The following is a 19,519-nucleotide window of genomic DNA, read 5'->3' on the forward strand; positions in this document are numbered from 1 at the left end:
TTGCACTGTGCAAAAAGGCGATCTTTGTTTTTAATCTGGCAGAATTTATCAAAAGGAAAACATATCTTTCATAACTGTTGAAAAGAAACCAGTTCAGCAGGACAAGCTCCAATCTAGCTTTTCTATTAATTTACACTTCTGGATTGCTTTGCAAAAAGCCATAGGGGTTTATCTAAAGCCTTTGCCTTTTTAAAGGTTGACAGCTAAACAGTAGCATCAGCGTCATCAATGTTTGGAGACTGGCTGGATTTCAGCCCATTGTTGTGGTTTGTGACCTCTTGCCTGGGCTGTATCATCACTTGCAAACGCTAGAATGAGGAGAGAAAAACAACATTGTAAGAAAAACATTTCAATCATTGTGTGCTAGTAAATTAAGTACATTCAGCCAGAGGATATTATAGGGGCTGAAAGCAAGCAATTTTCCCATTAACTGTCACAGTGAAATCCCAATTGTTAATCCATTGAATGTCACACTAGTAAGCTCTTTGGAAAAGGCAGCAGTGTGATGACATTGGGAAGCTTTGTTATGCCAATGAATGCAGTAGATGTTGAAGGGCCGGGTCATTAGTAGAAGAGACCAGGATCCGAGGGTACATCATCAGAGTAAAGAAATATATAAACTAGAAGCAGGAGTAGGCCATTCGGCCCTTTGAGCTTGTTCCACAATTCATTATGATCATAGTTGATCATCAAATTCAATGTCCTGATCCCCCTTCCCCCAATATCCCTTGATCCCTTTAGCCTAAAGGGACAACCCGTTAGAACCGAGATGCGGAGAAATTTCTTCAGCCAGAGGGTGGCAAATCTGTGAAACGCATTGCCACAGAAGGTTATGGAGGCCAAGTCATAGAGTGTATTTAAGACAGAGATAGATAGGTTCTTGATTGGTAAGAGGATCAAGGGTTACGGGAAAAGGCAAGAAAATGGAGTTGAGAAACATATTGGCCATGATCAAATGGCAGAGCAGACTCGATGGGCCAAATGGCCTAATTCTGCTCCTATATCTTATGGTCTTATGGTGCTCACCAATGCATCAATCACTTGATTGATCCATGCTTGGGTGACACATTAGTTGATATCTCAATGCTAGCCTGCCTCAAGCCATAGACAAGCCGTAGTTAAGCACAGTAGTGACTCAGCTAAAACCCAGTCCTGCCACCCTGTAGGCTACATCCTGGCTGCAGATAGAAAATCTCTGCTCTGACATTGTGGAGAAATTGTTCTTGGTCATTGGTATGTGGATGCACAAAAGCTTCCAGATATGTGAAGCTTGCTGGTGTATTTTCTTTCAGCTTGTCCCACCTTAATCATGAAATATTGCATTTGAGAGCCTTTTAAAACAAACCTAACCTTAAGGAGTGAAAAAAAACTCTTTTTTCAGAAACTAAATATTGATAAAGTATCAGAATTATTGTAAAATATTTCACCGGAGTACAACATTAAAAAGAGCTGTAAATGTTACGAAGTGTTCACTTAAGAGCTTCACAGACCTTTTATTGTTTCATTTCCAAACAAAGGTGCAAGGTGAAGGAGTTAAGCCTACTTAAATATCACTGAATTGTGCTCCTTAAAGACTTTGCATAAAACCTGACATTATACCCAGAGCAGCATACAAAAGTATGCAAGTATACTTTGAAGCTCACAATATGCTGAATATTGAAATAGCCAAAACAAGTGTTTTGCCACTGACACACATCACTGATAATATAAATGAATTGATGACTATGTAGGGGATAGAATTATTAAGTTTGCGGATGACGAAAAGATTGGACCGGTGGTTAACAGTGAGGTGGTGTGTCTTGGGCTACAAGATATAGGGGGGCGATTCTCCCATCCCGCTGCACTAATGTTTTAATGGAATTTAACCCTGAAAAGTGTGAGGTGATACAACTTGAAAGGAGTAATTTGACAAGAAAGTATTCAATGAATGGTAGGACACTAGGAATTTCTGCGGGACAAAAGGACCTTGGCACGTTTGTTCACAGATCTCTGAAAGCAGAAGAGCATGTTAGTAGGGTCGTGAAAAAGGCATATGGGACACTTGCCTTTATCAGTCGAGGCATAGGTTACAAAAGCAGGGAAGCCATTTAGGAGTTGTATAGAACTTTTGCGTGGCCACAGCTAGGGTGCAGTTCTAGTTGCCACACTAGGAAGGATGTGATTGCACTGGAGGGGGTGCAGAGGAGATCCACCAGGATGCTGTCTGGGATGGAACATTTAAATTCTGAAAAGAGGTTGGATAGGCTTGGGTTGTTTTTGTTGGAGCAGAGAATATTGAGGGGTGACCTTGTCATAGAGTCATAGAGGTTTACAGCATGAAAACAGGCCCTTCGGCCCAACTTGTCCATGCCGCCCTTTTTTTTAAACCCCTAAACTAATCCCAATTTGGGATTAGCCAAATATGGGCGCATTTGGCCCATATCCCTCTATACCCATCTTACCCATGTAACTATCTAAATGCTTTTTAAAAGACAAAATTGTACCCGCCTCTACTACTACCTTGGGCAGCTTGTTCCAAACACTCACCACCCTCTGTGTAAAGAAATTGCCCCTCTGGACACTTTTGTATCTCTCCCCTTTCACCTTAAACCTATGCCCTCTAGTTTTAGATTCCCCTACCTTTGGGAAAAGATATTGACTATCTACCTTATCTATGCCCTTCATTATTTTATAGACCTCTATAAGGTCACCCTCAGCCTCCTACGCTCCAGAGAAAAATGTCCCAGTCTATTCAGCCTCTCCTTATAATTCAAACCATCAAGTCCCGGTACACCTTGTGCACCTGATCGAGGTGGACAAGATTATGAGAGACATGGACAGAGTTGAAGGATCAGTCATGAGGGGACATGGGTTCAGAATGAGGTGCAGGAGGTTTGGGGGGGATGTGAGGAAAAACCTTTTTACCCGGAGGGTGGTGATGGCCTGGAATGCACTGCCTGCGCGAGGGTGGTGGAGGCCGGTTGCCTCGCATCCTTTAAACAGTATCTGGATGAGCACTTGGCACATCATAACATCCAGGGCTATGGGCCAAGTGCTGGCAGATGGGATTAAGTGGGAGTTCAGGTGTTTCTAATGTGTCGATGTGGACTCGATGAGCAGCACAGTAGCACATGGTTAGCACTGCTGCTTCACAGTGCCAGGGGCCCAGGTTTGATCCCTGGCTTGGGTCACTGTCTGTGTGGAGTTCGCACATTCTGCCCGTGTCTGTGTGGGTTTCCTCCGGGTGCTCTGGTTTCCTCCCACATTCTGAAAGACGTGCTGGTTAGGTGCATTGACCCGAACAGGCGCCATAGTGGGGCGACTAGGGGAATTTCACAGTAACTTCATTGCAGTGTTAATGTAAGCCTTACTTGTGACTAAAAAATAAACTTTACTTTAACTTTGAAGAGCCTTTTCTGCGCTGTATGATTTTATGATTCTGACTGATGTGAAACTGTACAGATGAAGCCTTTTGTGTACTCAAATGTCTTTTGGAACTTCCATGTCTGTTAACTGCTAGAAATGATTTGCAATCCAGAAAGATATTGGTACATAGCTCCTCCGTACTGGTTGGGCAATTGTTCTCATATATACGCAGGATCACTGAGTCAGCCTTTAATTATCAAACACCTCATTAAGCTTTAATTAATAGATATATATTGAACAAAGAAACAATTTGAATGATAATGATATAGTCATAGATTTCTGGTAGGAAGGACGTAACGCCTGAATTGTCCCTTCCCATCCCTTCAATAGCAATGGTTCTCGGAACCGATCAGAGTTCTTACATAGCGCTTAGTTTAATTAAATGAAGAGGATGTTGACTTGACAGCTGTGGACAGAAGCTGCACTAATAGCGCGCATGCGATAACCAGGGGCAAGGCAGACAGAATCTCAATTCCAGATGTTGCTTTTCTTTTCATACCTGTGTGAAGGTTCCTTTTGTGTTGAAAAACATGTAGACAATATATCCTGGGATAAATACCATGGAGGAGAGTGCCATGAACCAGCCAATCCCCTGCCCCCATCTGGGGTAGACATAACTCCCAAGGGTCAGTGGTGTCATTTCAACAACACTGAAGAGAAATACTCCCTAAAATGAAGAAATAAAAGCAATATTAGGAGATAAACACATCACAGCCCAGATTTGTCCTCTCTCCGTGATCTAAATATTAATGTGGAGGGCCAATTGGATCAAATATAGGGCAGCATTTTCCACACTCCCCCGAGGCATATTTTGCAGTGGCATAGGTGGTCTGCCATTGACATGTGGCAGGATCTTCCAGTCCCATCACTATCAACAAGGTTTCCCGTTGTTCGCACCTTCCACCACCTGGGGAACCCACACAGAGGGTCGCCATCAGCAGGACCGGAAGATCCCGCTGGTGGGAATGGCCAGAAAATCCCATCCATGGTGTCAGCCTTGGCTCAGGGGCAGCACTGTGACCTCTGAACCTGAAGATCATAGATTCAGCCTTCATTCCAGAGACATGAACCATAGAATCCCTACAGTGCAAAAGGAGGCCAGTCACCCCATCGAGTCTGCACTAACTCTCTGAAAAAGCATGTTACCCTGACCCACCACCCCCTCCATCCTATCCCCATAACCCCACACATTGGTCTTGCCATGGCTAATCCACCTATCCTATACACCTTTTGACACTGAGGGGTAATTTAGGATGGTCATTCCACTTAATCTGCACATTTTTAGACTGTGGGAGCACCCAGAGGAAACCCTCGCAGACACAGGGAGGATATGCAAACTCCACACAGACAGTCACCCAAGGTCAAAATCGATCCTGGGTCCCTGATGCTGTGAGGGAGCAGTGCTGAGCACATAATTTCACAATTGATAGAATGCTGTACTATGCTATTTTTCCAATAAGACTCTAAATAAACCCCATCCACCCTTTAAAATGAATAGAAAGATCCCAGAGGAATAATCAAAGCAGGATAGGGCAGGTTTTCCAGTGGCTTGGCCAACAATTATTCCTCAGCAAACATAATTAAACAGAATGCCTGGTCATTTATCTCATTGCTGCCTATGGAAGCTTGTTTTGTGCAAATTGATTTTCCTGCAATATAACACATTTCAAAAAGACATTGTGACACAACTGTGCCTTTAAGAAATGTATTTTAATCATGTGCTCTGCAGTTTTTCTGAGCAGGCCTGGCCTTTTTGTTTTGGCAGCATGCTGTCTGTAATGGTATCTTTTGTTGTTGCTAAAACAGGGTAATTGAGGCAATGTTTATTTTTTATTGGACTAATGCAGTATCCTGGAGTTTATGATCTTTTGGGATTGCTGGGGTTTGATTTGTGAATGATTGACAGGTCATGGACAGTTTTTTCGCAGTAAAGTTCAGGGTTTTAGTTTCGTTTTGGTCAGAAGCTGTTTGGACTGCAGTTTGGAAGCAGTCTTTCTTGTCTCTCTCTGGAGTGAAAATTCTGCTGTCAGTGGTTTGCTAGCTAGAGGCAAGCACTGTCTTTATCTCTCTATCTCGAGGAGTGCTGAAAGTTCCAGGTCGGGGAAGGCCTCAGCATTTCCAATTCAACATTTCAAAAAAAAAGGGAGGCAGAGAGAAAACAGGGAATTATAGACCAGAAAGCCTAACATCGGTAATGTGGAAAATTCTCAAAGCCATTATCAAGGATTTTATAGCAGAGCATTTATAAAGCAGTGGCAGGATCAGACAGAGTCAGCATGGATTTATGAAGGGGAAATCATGCTTGACAAATCTTTTGGAATTCTTTGAAGATGTAACTAGTAGAGTTGACAAGGGGGAACCAATCGATGTGGTGTATTTGGACTTTCAGAAAGCTTTTGACAAAGTCCCACACAAGAGATTATCATGTAAGATTAAAGCGCATGGAATAGGAGCAAGTGTATTGAGATGGATAGAAAACTGGTTGGCAGAGAGGAAACAAAGAGTAGGAATTAATGGATGCTTTTCAAATTGGCAGGCAGTAACTAGTGGGGTGCCACAGGAATCGGTGTTGGGACCCCAGCTATTCACAATATATATTATTGATTTGGATGAGGGAACAAAATGGAACTTCTCAAAGTTTGCAGATGATACCAAGTTGGGTGGGAGGGTGAACTGTGACGAGGATGCAGAGATCCTTCAGAATGATCTGAACATGTTGGGTGAGTGGGCAAATCAATAGCAGATGCAGTATAATTTGGATAAATGTGAGGTTATTCACTTGGGATGCAAAAACAAGAAGGCAAATTACTACCTGAATGGCTGTAAATTGGGAGAGGGGAGTATGCAGCGGGGCCTGGGTGTCCTTGTGCACCAGTCACTGAAGGTAAGCATGCAGGTGCAGCAGGTGGTAAAGAAGGCAAATGGCATGTTGGCCTTCATTGTGAGAGGTTTCGAGTACAGGGGCAGGGATGTGTCGTTGTAATTATACAGGGCCTTGGTGAGGCTACACCTGGAGTATTGTGTGCAGTTTTGGTCTCCTTTTCTGAAGAAGGATGTTCTTGCTCTTGAGGGAGTGCAGCGAATGTTTACCAGGCTGATTCCGGGGATGGCGGGACTGATGTATGAGGAGAGATTGACCAGGTTAGGATTGTTTTTGCTGGAGTTCAGATGAATGAGGGGGGATCACATAGAGACTTATAAAATTCTAACAGGACTAGACAGGGTAGTCCAGGACCAGGGATCACAGTCTGAGGATTCAGGGTAGACCATTTAGGAAGGAGGTGAGGAGATATTTCTTCATCTAAAGGGTGGTAAACCTGTGGAATTCATTACCACAGGAAGTAGTTGATGCCAAAACATTCAAGAGGCGGCTGGATGTAGCATGTGGGATGAATGGATGAAAGGTTATGGGGGAAAAGCAGGATTAGGCTATTGAGTTGGATGATCAACCATGATCGTAATGAATGGCGGAGCAGGCTCGAAGGGCAAAATAGCTTCCTCCTGCTCTTATCTTCTATGTTTCTGTGTTAACATCCAAAGGACTAATCCACAGCAGGTGTTAAAAAGCTGCAAAAATCCAGCATTACATGAGCATACTTGCTTTCTGTGCCAAGCTTAGAAAGGGGTGTATGTTTGTGGGGGTTGTTTGATTTGGAGCAGTAAACTTAGCTGTTAAGGTTTACACAATGTCATGGTTGTTTTTTTGTAATTGGTAAAAATTGTGCTAATTTTCTTATTATATGTTTTGATTTGATTTATTATTGTCACATGTATTAGTATACAGTGAAAAGTATTGTTTCTTGCGTGCTATACAGCCAAAGCATACTGTTCATAGAGAAGGAAATGAAAGAGTGCAGAATGTAGTGTCACAGTCATAGGTAGGGTGTAGAGAAAGATCAACTTAATGCAAGGTAGATCCATTCAAAAGTCTGACAGCAGCAGGGAAGAAGCTGTTCTTGAGTTGGTTGGCACGTGACCTCAGACTTTTGTATCTTTTTACCGACGGAAGAAGGTGGAAAAGAGAATGTCTGGGGTGCGTGGGGTCCTTAATTATGCTGGCTGCTTTGCCGAGGCAGCGGGAAATGTAGACAGAGTCAATGGATGGGAGGCTGGTTTGCGTGATGGATTGGGCTACATTATATGTTATCTGTGTTCTTAAATAAACTTCGTTTGATAAAAGCTCCTGAGTGGGTCACTTGAATCATACTTGGAGTGAAACATCTTATGCTCATCCGTGCCAAATTCAAAGTGCAAAATGTGTGGTCTAGGCTGTCTTTGTAAAACACCTTGGAGTTTCTGGCCTGGGTCATAACAGACATCTTTAGCTGCGAAATATGTTGGGACATTTTGAGGTTATAATAAAGCACAATATAAATGAGAGTTCCTTCTTTACTGAGTTTTCTGGTCAAATAACTCACAAATGATAACATTAAAAGGGCAATCTGATGCATTGGCTTTTGTTGAATATCCACATCATTAGTGATACTCTATTAAACATACCATAGTTCACTGGCACTTTAAGGTAAGTAGCTCACATGCTTCTTGAAAAATATTTTTTAAAGTGGGGAGCTAGAGATTGCAAGTTCACATCAGGGATTTATAATACCAACAAAAGGTTCCAAGATCCTGGGACAATTTGATGAAGAATACAAGTTAGTGCAGTATTGATCTCCTGCCAATAACGTTTACAGGAAGATGTTGCAAAAGTTACTCAGTGTGTTAAAGCCATCTGCAGGCAGATTATTGTTACCGCACCAATATTTTCTTCACTCTGAATCCCATAGTGAAGTGCAGAAAATTGGATCATTTCCTGAATGTCCTAGCCTAAGAAGGGTTAGGTTGTTCCAATCATAGTTTGTTATCAAGTGATTGGATTTAAGATAAAAGCTTGCCTTTTTCTAAGGGCATTCAGTGATCTATTAAACTTGTCTTTCTGATGAGCTCAACGCAGTCTATGCCTGTTTTGAGCAAGAGGTCAGCGAGAGCATGCCTTCTATCCCGGAAGCCTCGGACGAACCTTTATCTGAGGTCACCATTGCTGATGTCAGAGCAGCCTTCTCAAAAAGTCAACCCATTAAGAGCAAATGGGGTATCCAGATGAGCTCTCAAGTCCTGCACGGACCAGTTGCCGGGGGTATTCGCAGACATCTTCAACCTCCCTTTAACCCAATTTGAGGTCCCTACCTGCTTCAAGAAGACGGCCATCATCCCAGTACCAAAGAAAAGCCTGGCAGCGAGCCTTAATAACTATCATCCGGTGGCTCTGACATTCATCATTATGAAGTGCTTCAAAAGGTTAGTCATGGTAAAACACAATTCCTGCCTCCCAGACTGCCAAGTCACAATACAGTTCGCCTATCGCCACAACAGGTCCACAGCAGATGCCACCTCCCTGGCCCTACACTCAACCCTGGAATGCCTAGATAACAAAGACACCTATGTCAGACTCCTATTCATAGACTACACCGCAGCCTTTAATACCATTATTCCTACGAGACTCATCTCCAAACTTCATGGCCTGGGGCTCAGCCCCTTCCTCTGCAACTGGGTCCTAGACTTCCTAACTCACAGATCACAGTCAGTAAGGATAGGCAACAACACCTCCTCCACGATCACCCTCAACACCGGTGCTCTGCAAGGCTGTGTCCTCAGCCCCTTATTATATTCTTATACACTTCGGACCAAATTCCCCTCCAATTCGATTTTCAGGTTTGCTGATGACAGCACTGTTGTGGGTCGGATCTCAAACAATGACAAGACAGAGTATAGGAAAGAGATAGAGAATTTGGTGAACTAGTGTGACGACAATAATCTCTCCCTCAATGTCAAGAAAATGAAGGAGAAGGTAATCAACTTCAGGAAATGTAGTGGAGAACATGCCCCTGTCCACATCAACGGGGAGACGTAGAAATGGTCGAGAGCTTCAAGTTTTTAGGTGTCCAGATCACCAACAACCTGTCCTGGTCCCCCCATCCCGACACTAGAGTCACAGAGGTTTACAGCATGGAAACAGGCCCTTTGGCCCAACTTATCCATGCCGCCCTTTTTTTTTTTAAACCCCTAAGCTAATCCCAATTGCCCACGTTTGGCCCATATCCCTCTATACCCATCGTACCCATGTAACTATCCAAATGTTTTTTAAAAGACAAAATTGTACCCGCCTCTACTACGACCTCTGGCAGCTTGTTCCAGACACTCACCACCCTCTGGACACTTTTGTATCTCTTCCCCTCTCACTTAAACCCATGCCCTGTAGTTTTAGACTCCCTTACCTTTGGGAAAAGATATTGACTATCTAGCTGATCTGTGCCCCTCATTATTTTATAGACCTCTATAAGATCACCCCTCAGCCTCCTACGCTCCAGAGAAAAAAGTCCCAGTCTATCCAGCCTCTCCTTATAACTCAATCCATCAAGTCCCAGTATCGTCCTAGTAAATCTTTTCTGTACTCTTTCTAGTTTAATAATATCCTTTCTATAATAGAGTGACCAGAATTGCACACAGTATTCAAAGTGTGGCCTTACCAATGTCTTGTACAACTTCAACAAGACGTCCCAACTCCTGTATTCAATATTCTGACCGATGAAACCAAGCATGCCGAATGCCTTCTTCTTAACTATAGTTAAGAAAGCCCACCAACGCTTCTAGTTTCTCAGAAGACTAAGGAAATTTGGCATGTCAGCTATGACTCTCACCAACTTTTGCAGATGTATCATAGAAAGCATTCTTTCTGGTTGAATCACAGCTTGGTATGGCTCCTGCTGTGTCCAAGACCGCAATAAGCTACAAAAGATTTTGAACAAAGCCCAGTCCATCACTCAAACCAGCCTCCAATCCATTGACACTGTTTACACTTAACGCTGCCTCAGAAAAGCAGCCAGCATAATCAAGGACCCCGTGCACCCCGGCCATACTCTCTTCCACCTTCTTTCACTGAGAAAAAGATACAAAAGTCTGAGGTCACGCACCAGCCGACTCAAGAACAGTTTCTTCCCTGTTGCCATCAGACCTTAGAATGGACCTACCTCGTATTAAGTTGATTTTTCTCTACACCCTAGCTATGACTGTAACACTACATTCTGCACTCTCTCCTTTACTTCCCGATGTACGGTATGTTTTGTCTGTTTAGTGTGCAAGAAACAATACTTTTCACTGTATACTAATACAAGTGAAAATAATAAGTCAAATCAAATCAAAATCTTTCTCCGAATTTTCCCTTCCGCTCCTGAAATCAGGCATCCAGGAATACAGTTCAATCTGAATATTGTCCGAGAGCTCATCAAAGGAGCCATTTTTCATGAGTGAGGCTATGCTGATAGTTTAAATCATGGCCAATATTACAGCCAAGCTTGAGTTTTAGTAGAGGGCTCAATAATGATCAGAGGCAGGAAGTCGGCACAACTCTTCCCCTTGCTAACCTGGGGACAGTGAGCTCAGTTTGTAAAATACTTATCGAGACACCAAAATCAGCTCACTCAAACCAGCCTACGGATTAAGTGGAGATCTTTCTGATCAGAAACAAGGATGTACTTTGCTTGGTGTGCAGTTCGGGGCTATCATATTGCTTTTGCACCTCATGACAAAGACTAACCTGCTCCACACTGGCGGGTAATCAATTTATATGACAGGAATGATGTGATACCTGGGATAGAGGTAAGTGCAAAGTTTCTTTTGTGAAAATCGAAATGCAATTATGGCCAAAACAATTACACTGGTTTGTACAGAAATAGGGATATGAAGAAACGTATATGTTAAATATCCAGGGGGAAATGCAGAAAATTAAACCAGTAACAAGTGAAAATTAATTCAAGGTAGAGAGGGAGAAAATAACTTCAGAGAAAGGGAGAACTGTTTCAGAGAGGGAGATTTAGAATCAGATTCAGAAAGAATTAAGATAGGAACAAGCTAGAGCTGAAAGAAATGAAAAGGAAAGAAATAAGCTGTCATTATTCTTCTGTCCACGTGGATTTTTGTGGTTCGTTGTGAGTAGGTTATGGACTGTGGGATCTTAAGGATGGCGAGCAATCAGCGCTGTCCATCGCAAGAGTCGATTCCTAAAGTGCAGCCAATGACTCTCTAACTTCCACAGTTATTTAATGTTCATGTGAGGGTTGATTGGCAATGGCTGGGACTTGGAAAGAAGTCATGCCCATGAGAGCTATTGGCCAATCTGATTGGATGACAACACTTGAATCCAGCTAGGCACAGCGCTGCAATGGCCAGAGGTGGTACTGCAGCACTCTGCTCGGGACTAAGTCCAGGACCTTCGAAAAGGTAAATCCTGGGGGTCATGGGGTTGGGAGGGCCGGAAGTGGCGGGGGGGGGGGGGGGGGGGGGGGGGGAGGGTGGAATTGGAACAATTGTGGTATCAGGGGTTGGCCAGCATGGAGGGAAGGGGTCGCAGAGCTCCAATGCCTCTGGTGGGAGGACGCCCCAACTCTGAGGGAGACTCTGAGGCAAATGTCACTTTTCACCTCACCCATATTCACTCTCATCAGCTTAAGAATACTTAAGGGCCTTAATGGGTGAATAGGCTGGTTTCCCCACCTGAGGCCCAAGCCCGAAAATGTGTTCAGGTTGGACGGGCAGGTTCCCGGGGGGAATCCCGCCCATACAACTTTATGCTCTCCCCCCTAACTTGGGGGAAACGTAAAATTCTTCCCAAGGTCTGTAGTAAAAGAGCAGTCTTCTGGTGTCATAATAAAGCTATTACATTGCTCAGAGATCAAGAGCTTCACATTAGAAAAGTTTTAATGGAAAAATCAGTGAAACACTCTTGACAATTTCCCAACACTACAAATAGGTCTTTATCTTACCAGAACCACAATGGGGGTAAAATATACCCAGCAAAGCTTCCACCATATGCATGGCTTGTATCCGATCATTTCCTCAATGTTTTGATAGAACTTGTTAACTCCTGTGAAAAGCAGGATCAAAGTTATAGTCTTTTAAATGAAATACTTCCAGTGAATTCAAATTCCCTTTTAAAATTCTCAACCTTTTTTCAAGTCATTTCTTGGCCTCATCCCTCCCTAACTCTAACTCCTTCAACCCTACAGTCCCCTAGAACTCTGCCAATTGAGCACTTTTAATTTTAATGACTGCACAATTGGTAACCATACCTTTAAGCACTGGAATTCCCTCCCTTAATATCTCTCCCTATCTTCCTTTTTTTCCTCCTCCCAAGTCACTCCCTAAAACCTACATTTTGGACCAAGTTTTTGGTCACCTCGCCTCGCATCTCCTTATATGACTCTGTTTCTGGGTGGTATGGTGGCACAGTGGTTAGCACTACTGCCTCACAGCGCCAGGGACCCAAGGTTCAATTCCGACCTCTGGTCATTGTCTGTGTGGGTCTGCATGTTCTCCCCATGTCTGCGTGGGTTTCTTCCCACACTCCAAAAATGTGTGGGTTAGGCAGATCAGCCATGCTAAATTTCCCCTTAGATTTAGGGGGATTAGTACGGTATCCAATTTTATTTCATAATGTTTGTCTTATTTCATTAAAGGTGCTATATAAGAGCAACTTGCTGTTGTTATTTTACTCAGTTCCCTTTTTTTCAAATCAGATTATAGCTAAGAGAAGTGTCGCTTTTAAGAAAGAGCTGAGAAATTTCTTCTCTCAATGTCTTTAGTCTTTGGAATTCTCGAGCCCAGAGAGCAGTGGAGGCTGGGTCATTTATATATTCAAGGCTGAGTTAAACAGGTTTTTGATCCACTGGGAAGTCAAGATGCAATGGGTGAGAGGCAAGAAAGAAAGTGGAGGTCATGGAACAATCAGGTTATCCATGGTCTTACTGAATGGTGAATCAGGCTTGATGAGCCATTTGGCCTCCTTTGCGCAAATTTCTAATGATCTCATGACCTTATGAATGAAAAGAGTGCCTCCAAGGATCATTGCTAGCTGAGTTACCCACAAGTAACCTGATTGCATTATGAATAATGACTGCTTAATGACTAGGAGATTTCATCTACACAGCAATATCCACAATGCTTTGCAGTTTGGTAAACCAAAATTGTACGATGCTTTGAAACAATGGTTTGGATTAGCATGCTTCAGAATGTCAAATTACATTAACACTAATATTGACATGAAGATCTCATACAAACTTTCTGATATCACTGCTGCAAAATGCAGAGATTGAAAATAATTTTAGTTAAGTGAATTAACTGAAAGTCACTAGTTGCACTCCTCCAAGATTACCTTATTTGGACAATGATTCGGGATGTAAGGTATAGATCAGTGCCATCATCGCTGGCCTACCTAATTCCCAATGTAAACATTTAAAGTGTCCTTAAGTGGCCATTTCAAGTTTGGAACAATGCATTAAGACATCAAATCAATATACAGCCTCCTCAGAGGTTAATACTGAGTGTATGTGCATTATAAATAAACTCACTTTAGAGACTCCATTAAGTTCTCTTTCTACTAAAACAAAATATTGTGCAATAGATGGACACAAAGTAAGCAGAAAAGAGAACTCCCGAAATTCCAGCATTTCCTGTTCCATTAGCACAACAATGATACATTACAAGGTCAGCAATTTCTGGTGACAGGAAAGAGAGGGAATCTTGCTGAGCGAGAGTCTTCTTTCAGTATACTCGTACCTACCTTTCCGCGATCTGCAAAAAAAAAACTTCCCTGACTTTGAGTCAAATGAAACACTTGTTGTTTGAATTAATTGCTGCAGGAATTAGACAAGCAAGGAGTATCATTGTGGTGGAAAGTTTTTTTTGTTTTTATTGATGAGAAGGTAAAGAGAAGTTAAAGATTTGGGTGGGGGGGTGGGGAGGTGGGGAAGCTGAAGGTTGATTTCCTATCCTAAGCTTTTCCAGATTTCCTGCCACGGGTGGTAGGTAGGATGCTTCCTCCTGAGTGTCGGACAATGTTGGTCGGTATTCATCGCTGGGTGGCACCCAGCAGCGCACTAACTCTCCAGGTTTTAGAGAAATCCCTCCTACTGAAGACTTCCCCTTCATTACATAGCTGAGGTCCTGTGGAGAATCAGAAACCATGTCCTGCCATTCAATGATTCTGCTGGTATAAGTTTAAAAATTGAACTATCGCTACTTCTATTTTGATCAAAATTTTTAAGAAGCATCATCATAGTTTTTGACCGAGAGCAGTTATTGATCCAGAGCAGTTTTTGATCCAGAGCAGTTTTTGATCCAGTGCAGTTTCTGATCCAGTACAGTTTTAGATCCAGTGCAGTTTTTGATCCAGAGCAGTTTTTGATCCAGTGCAGTTTTTGATCTAGACCAGTTTTTGATCCAGAGCAGTTTTTGATCCAGAGCAGTTTTTGATCCAGTGCAGTTTTTGATCCAGAGCAGTTTTTGATCCAGAGCAGTTTTTGATCTAGACCAGTTTTTGATCCAGTGCAGTTTTTGGTCCAGTGCAGCTTTTGATCCAGTGCAGCTTTTGATCCAGTGCAGCTTTTGATCCAGTGCAGTTTTTGATCCAGAGCAGTTTTTGATCTAGAGCAGTAGGCACTGATGAGATTCACTTCTATCGATGAACATGTGGTCTGTTAATAAGCTGTTCTCTCTCCCATAGCCGACTGCAATTGGAGGTTAAACAGAGATCGCAACGTTTCCCAATAATAATAAAATCATATTTAGAACAATCACTAACCATAAAACCACGATATCGAGATAGTCTCAAAGAACACCAGAAAGAGCAGGGTCATCCCACTGGCAGAATAATAGTCGAATAAGTTGAACATATAGAGGCCGCCCTATGTTCAGAAACAGAAGAAACAGTTAGAGTTGTGAGATTGAAATATAAACCACAAGTCCAGTTAGAACATGTCATCTCAGAATATTATCCATAAATCAGCTCACAGTTTAGGTCAACTGTAACTATAACCTGAAGAAGGAGCAGCGCTCCGAAAGCTCGTGATTCCAAATAAACCTGTTGGACATTAACCTTGGACATTAGAACAGGAGCAGCCATATAGTCCCTCCACTCTGATCCACCCCATTCAATGTGATCACGATTGATCTACAACCTAACTCCATTTACCTGTTTTTGCTCCATATCCCTTAATGTCTATGGTTAACAAAAATCGATAAACTTCAAATTTAAAATTAATAATTGATCGAGCATCAATTTCCATTTGCTGACGAGGCATCCCAGCTTCTACTACCTTTTGTATGTAGAAGCAATTCAAAGTTTTACTCCTTCTAATTTTTTAACAGTGCCCCGAATCCTAGACTCCCAAACCATCTGAAATAATTCCTCTCTATCTGTACTCCTTTATCCCAAGAAAACCTCATTCAAATCACAGCCTAACCATCCAAGTTTAAAGGAAACCCTAGTTTGTGTAATCCCTCTCCATATAACTGAATGCCTGCAGTCCAGGGTCTGGATTTTACACTATCTTGATTGGCTTGTGGTTCGGCAAGCCTTCTTAAAAAGAAGTAGAATGGGTCTCTCACTGGCTGTCCAGCCGACAGATGAGGCCCCCAACACCTCAATAATATTCTGCCCTCTGTTTCTCTCTCCACAAATGCTGCCAGGATCAGCTGGACTTTTCCAGCACTTTCCATTTCTATTATTGACTTCAACCATTTCACTGTAACTAAGCCCAAAGTTCCAGTCAATCAGTTTCTCATAGGTAGAGAAAGAAAAATCAGTCTGAAAGTCATTGTTAGGCTGCAGTGTTATAATTTCTACACAAGCTGTTCAGAGTGGAGTCGTAGAAACATGGGAGTAAACCACCCGAATGCCATGGATAGTGCGTGACCCTGAGATCAACTGGAAGAGGATCTGTTTTTTTTCTATCTTTTTCCTCAGAGGTCTGTCTCAGGTTATGCAAGTGGCCTTTCCTGGAAAATACCTTCACCTAAGATCCCGGCAGAGTTTGCCATAAAAATAAATATTTCAAACATTGAACTGATAAAAGAAAATGCCTGATACTAAATGGCATCTTTGGGATATGTTGGTTATCTTATAGAAAATGGATGCAGAGTTCCTCAGAAGGTTGAAAAGACTCTGGATTGTTTTGTAGAGCAGAGTTTTGAATCTAGCCCAGATCCCTGTGATTATTTTATTTTGTCTCTGCTGATTCTTGAGGTGCTGGTGAAATGGATTGGGAACATTCAAACTCAACCCTCTTCTATAACCCCAAGGTGTTGATAATTCAGCTTTCACTGGCACAGAATTGTCAAGCTCACTCAGAGAGAGTTTCATAAACTACACTCAAAATGTCCAGCCATTGCTGCAGAGACACATCTTTTTGAGGTCACAGTTGGTGCAATTCATTTTACACTGTATCTGACTCATGCTATAATTCAGTTAGAAGTGTTTTCCTGCTGACATGAGGTTCAAGAAGTGAAAATATTTAATTCTCCATCATTCATACGCTCGATAAGCACAAAACAGTCTCTTGAAAAAAGATGTATAGGCATAGGACCCTTAAAAGGTGAAGGGGGAAAAGTTTGTGCGGAACCGTTAGAAATGGCGGAGCTGCTTAATGAATACTTTACCTCGGTATTCACGGTGGAAAGGGATCTGGGTGGTTGTACTGCTGGTTTGCGGTGGACAGAAAGGATCGAGCATGTGGACATAAAGAAAGAGGATGTGTTGGAACTATTGAATGGCATCAAGGTTGGTAAGTCGCCGGGACCGGATGGGATGTACCCCAGGTTACTGTGGGAGGCAAGGGAGGAGATTGCGGAGCCTTTGGCGATGATCTTTGCATCGTCGATGGAGACGGGAGAGGTTCCGGAGGATTGGAGGATTGCAGATGTGGTCCCTATATTCAAGAAAGGGAACAGGGACAGCCCGGGAAATTACCGACCGGTGAGTATAACCTCAGTGGTTGGTAAGTTGATGGAGAGGATCCTGAGAGACAGGATTTATGATCATCTAGAGAAGTTTAGTATGATCAAAAGTAGTCAGCACGGCTTTGTCAAGGGCAGGTCGTGCCTTACGAGCCTGGTTGAGTTCTTTGAAAATGTGACCAAACACATTGACGAAGGAAGAGCGGTGGATGTGGTCTATATGGACTTCAGCAAGGCGTTCGATAAGGTCCCCCATGCAAGACTTCTTGAGAAAGTGAGAGGGCATGGGATCCAAGGGGCTGTTGCCTTGTGGATCCAGAACTGGCTTGCCTGCAGAAGGCAGAGAGTGGCTGTGGAGGGGTCTTTCTCTGCATGGAGGTCAGTGACCAGTGGAGTGTCCCAGGGATCTGTTCTGGGACCCTTGCTGTTTGTCATTTTCATAAATGACCTGGATGAGGAAGTGGAGGGATGGGTTGGTAAGTTTGCTGACGACACCAAGGTAGGTGGTGTTGTGGATAGTTTGAAGGGATGTCAGAAGTTGCAGCGAGACATAGATAGAATGCAAGACTGGGCGGAGAAGTGGCAGATGGACTTCAACCCGGATAAGTGTGTGGTGATCCATTTTGGCAGATCCAATGGGATGAAGCAGCAGTATAATATGAAGGGTACCATTCTTAGCAGTGTAGAGGATCAGAAGGACCTTGGGGTCCGGGTCCATAGGACTCTTAAATCGGCCTCGCAGGTGGAGGATGCGGTCAAGAAGGCGTACGGCGTACTGGCCTTCATTAATCGAGGGATTGAGTTTAGGAGTCGGGAGATAATGCTGCAGCTTTATAGGACCCTGGTTAGACCCCACTTGGAGTACTGCGCGCAGTTCTGGTCACCTCATTACAGGAAAGATGTTGAAGCCATTGAAAGGGTGCAGAGGAGATTTACAAGGATGTTGCCTGGATTGGGGGGCATGCCTTATGAGGATAGGTTGAGGGAGCTTGGTCTCTTCTCCCTGGAGAGACGAACGATGAGAGGTGACCTGATAGAGGTTTACAAGATGTTGAGAGGTCTGGATAGGGTAGACTCTCAGAGGCTATTTCCAAGGGCTGAAATGGTTGCTACGAGAGGACACAGGTTTAAGGTGCTGGGGGGTAGGTACAGAGGAGATGTCAGGGGTAAGTTTTTCACTCAGAGGGTGGTGGGTGAGTGGAATCGGCTGACGTCGGTGGTGGTGGAGGCAAACTCGTTGGGGTCTTTTAAGAGACTTCTGGATGAGTACATGGGATTTAATGGGATTGAGGGCTATAGATAGGCCTAGAGGTGGGGATATGATCGGCGCAACTTGTGGGCCGAAGGGCCTGTTTGTGCTGTGGCTTTCTATGTTCTATGTTCTATAACTCATTTTTGACTATAGAACAATCCTGGTAGTAGAATAATCTCAAGTGTTAAAAGATCCTGTCTATAGTATAAATGAGATATGTCTTAAGGTTTTATTCCAAGTGTACCTGAGTTATGTTACATAATCCAATGATGTATGAAAGGACGCACACCACTGCAATGAAAACCTTTTTGTGGGTTCGCAGTCGATAAGGATATTCGTCCATGAGGGCAGTGATGAAGCCTTCCACTGTACAGAACTGAAAGCAAGTAACTAGATTTAGAATAGAGGCAGAGTGAGGAATAAAGGTTTATGAGCACAATACATATTTAGCGGCACAGTAGTTAACGTTGCTGCCTCGCAGCACCAGGGTCCCGAGTTTGATTCGCGGCTTGGGTCACTATCTGTGCGGAGTCTCCACATCCTGTGTAGGTTTCCTCCGGGTGCTCCAGTTTCCTCCCACAGTCTGAAAGAATGCTGGTTAGGTGCATTGGCCATGCTAAATTCTCCCTCAGTGTACCCGAACAGGTGCCAGAGTGTGGCAACTAGGGGATTTTCACAGTAACTTCATTGTGGCATTAATGTAAGCCTACTTGTAGCCTACACTAATAATTAAACTTTATTTAGGAGGAATGAAACCAACGTGACTTCTGGATTCTAAGATCAGGAGTTGGTCCTTTGAGAGCCCGATATTTAATTTTCACAAGTGCACAGTGGATTCAACTGATATGATGTGATAAAGTGCCGAAGTATTGGTTTTGCTCCATTACTGAAATATGGTGCATGGCTACTTGCGTTAGCAGAAGGTGAAGTTGCATACTTCAGGCAAAAGTTAAGCTTTCTGTTTGAAGAGTGTTACATTCAAGAACCACAATTGGCAGTGGAGAATCAGCAGGAGCAGAAACTGACCGCTGTGATCAGGTGGCAACATGGTGTGGAATTGCTCAGTCACATTTTTAC

General features: G+C 43.2%; 1 protein-coding gene across 1 annotated transcript in view; it reads right to left on the bottom strand.

Moving 5' to 3' along the window:
* Positions 1-203: 203 nt before the first annotated feature.
* Positions 204-19,519, bottom strand: part of LOC144499058 (sodium- and chloride-dependent GABA transporter 1-like) — a 42,291-nt gene continuing 22,975 nt past the window's right edge. Inside the window, exons 9-13 of the mRNA XM_078221114.1 lie at positions 18,687-18,818; positions 15,038-15,140; positions 12,222-12,322; positions 3,905-4,072; positions 204-308 (exon numbers count right to left, since the gene is read on the bottom strand). Coding sequence (XP_078077240.1) covers positions 204-308; positions 3,905-4,072; positions 12,222-12,322; positions 15,038-15,140; positions 18,687-18,818 — 609 coding nt within the window. The remainder of the gene's footprint in view (positions 309-3,904; positions 4,073-12,221; positions 12,323-15,037; positions 15,141-18,686; positions 18,819-19,519) is intronic.

This window comes from Mustelus asterias, chromosome 9 (assembly GCF_964213995.1).
Source record: "Mustelus asterias chromosome 9, sMusAst1.hap1.1, whole genome shotgun sequence".
NCBI lineage: Eukaryota > Metazoa > Chordata > Chondrichthyes > Carcharhiniformes > Triakidae > Mustelus > Mustelus asterias.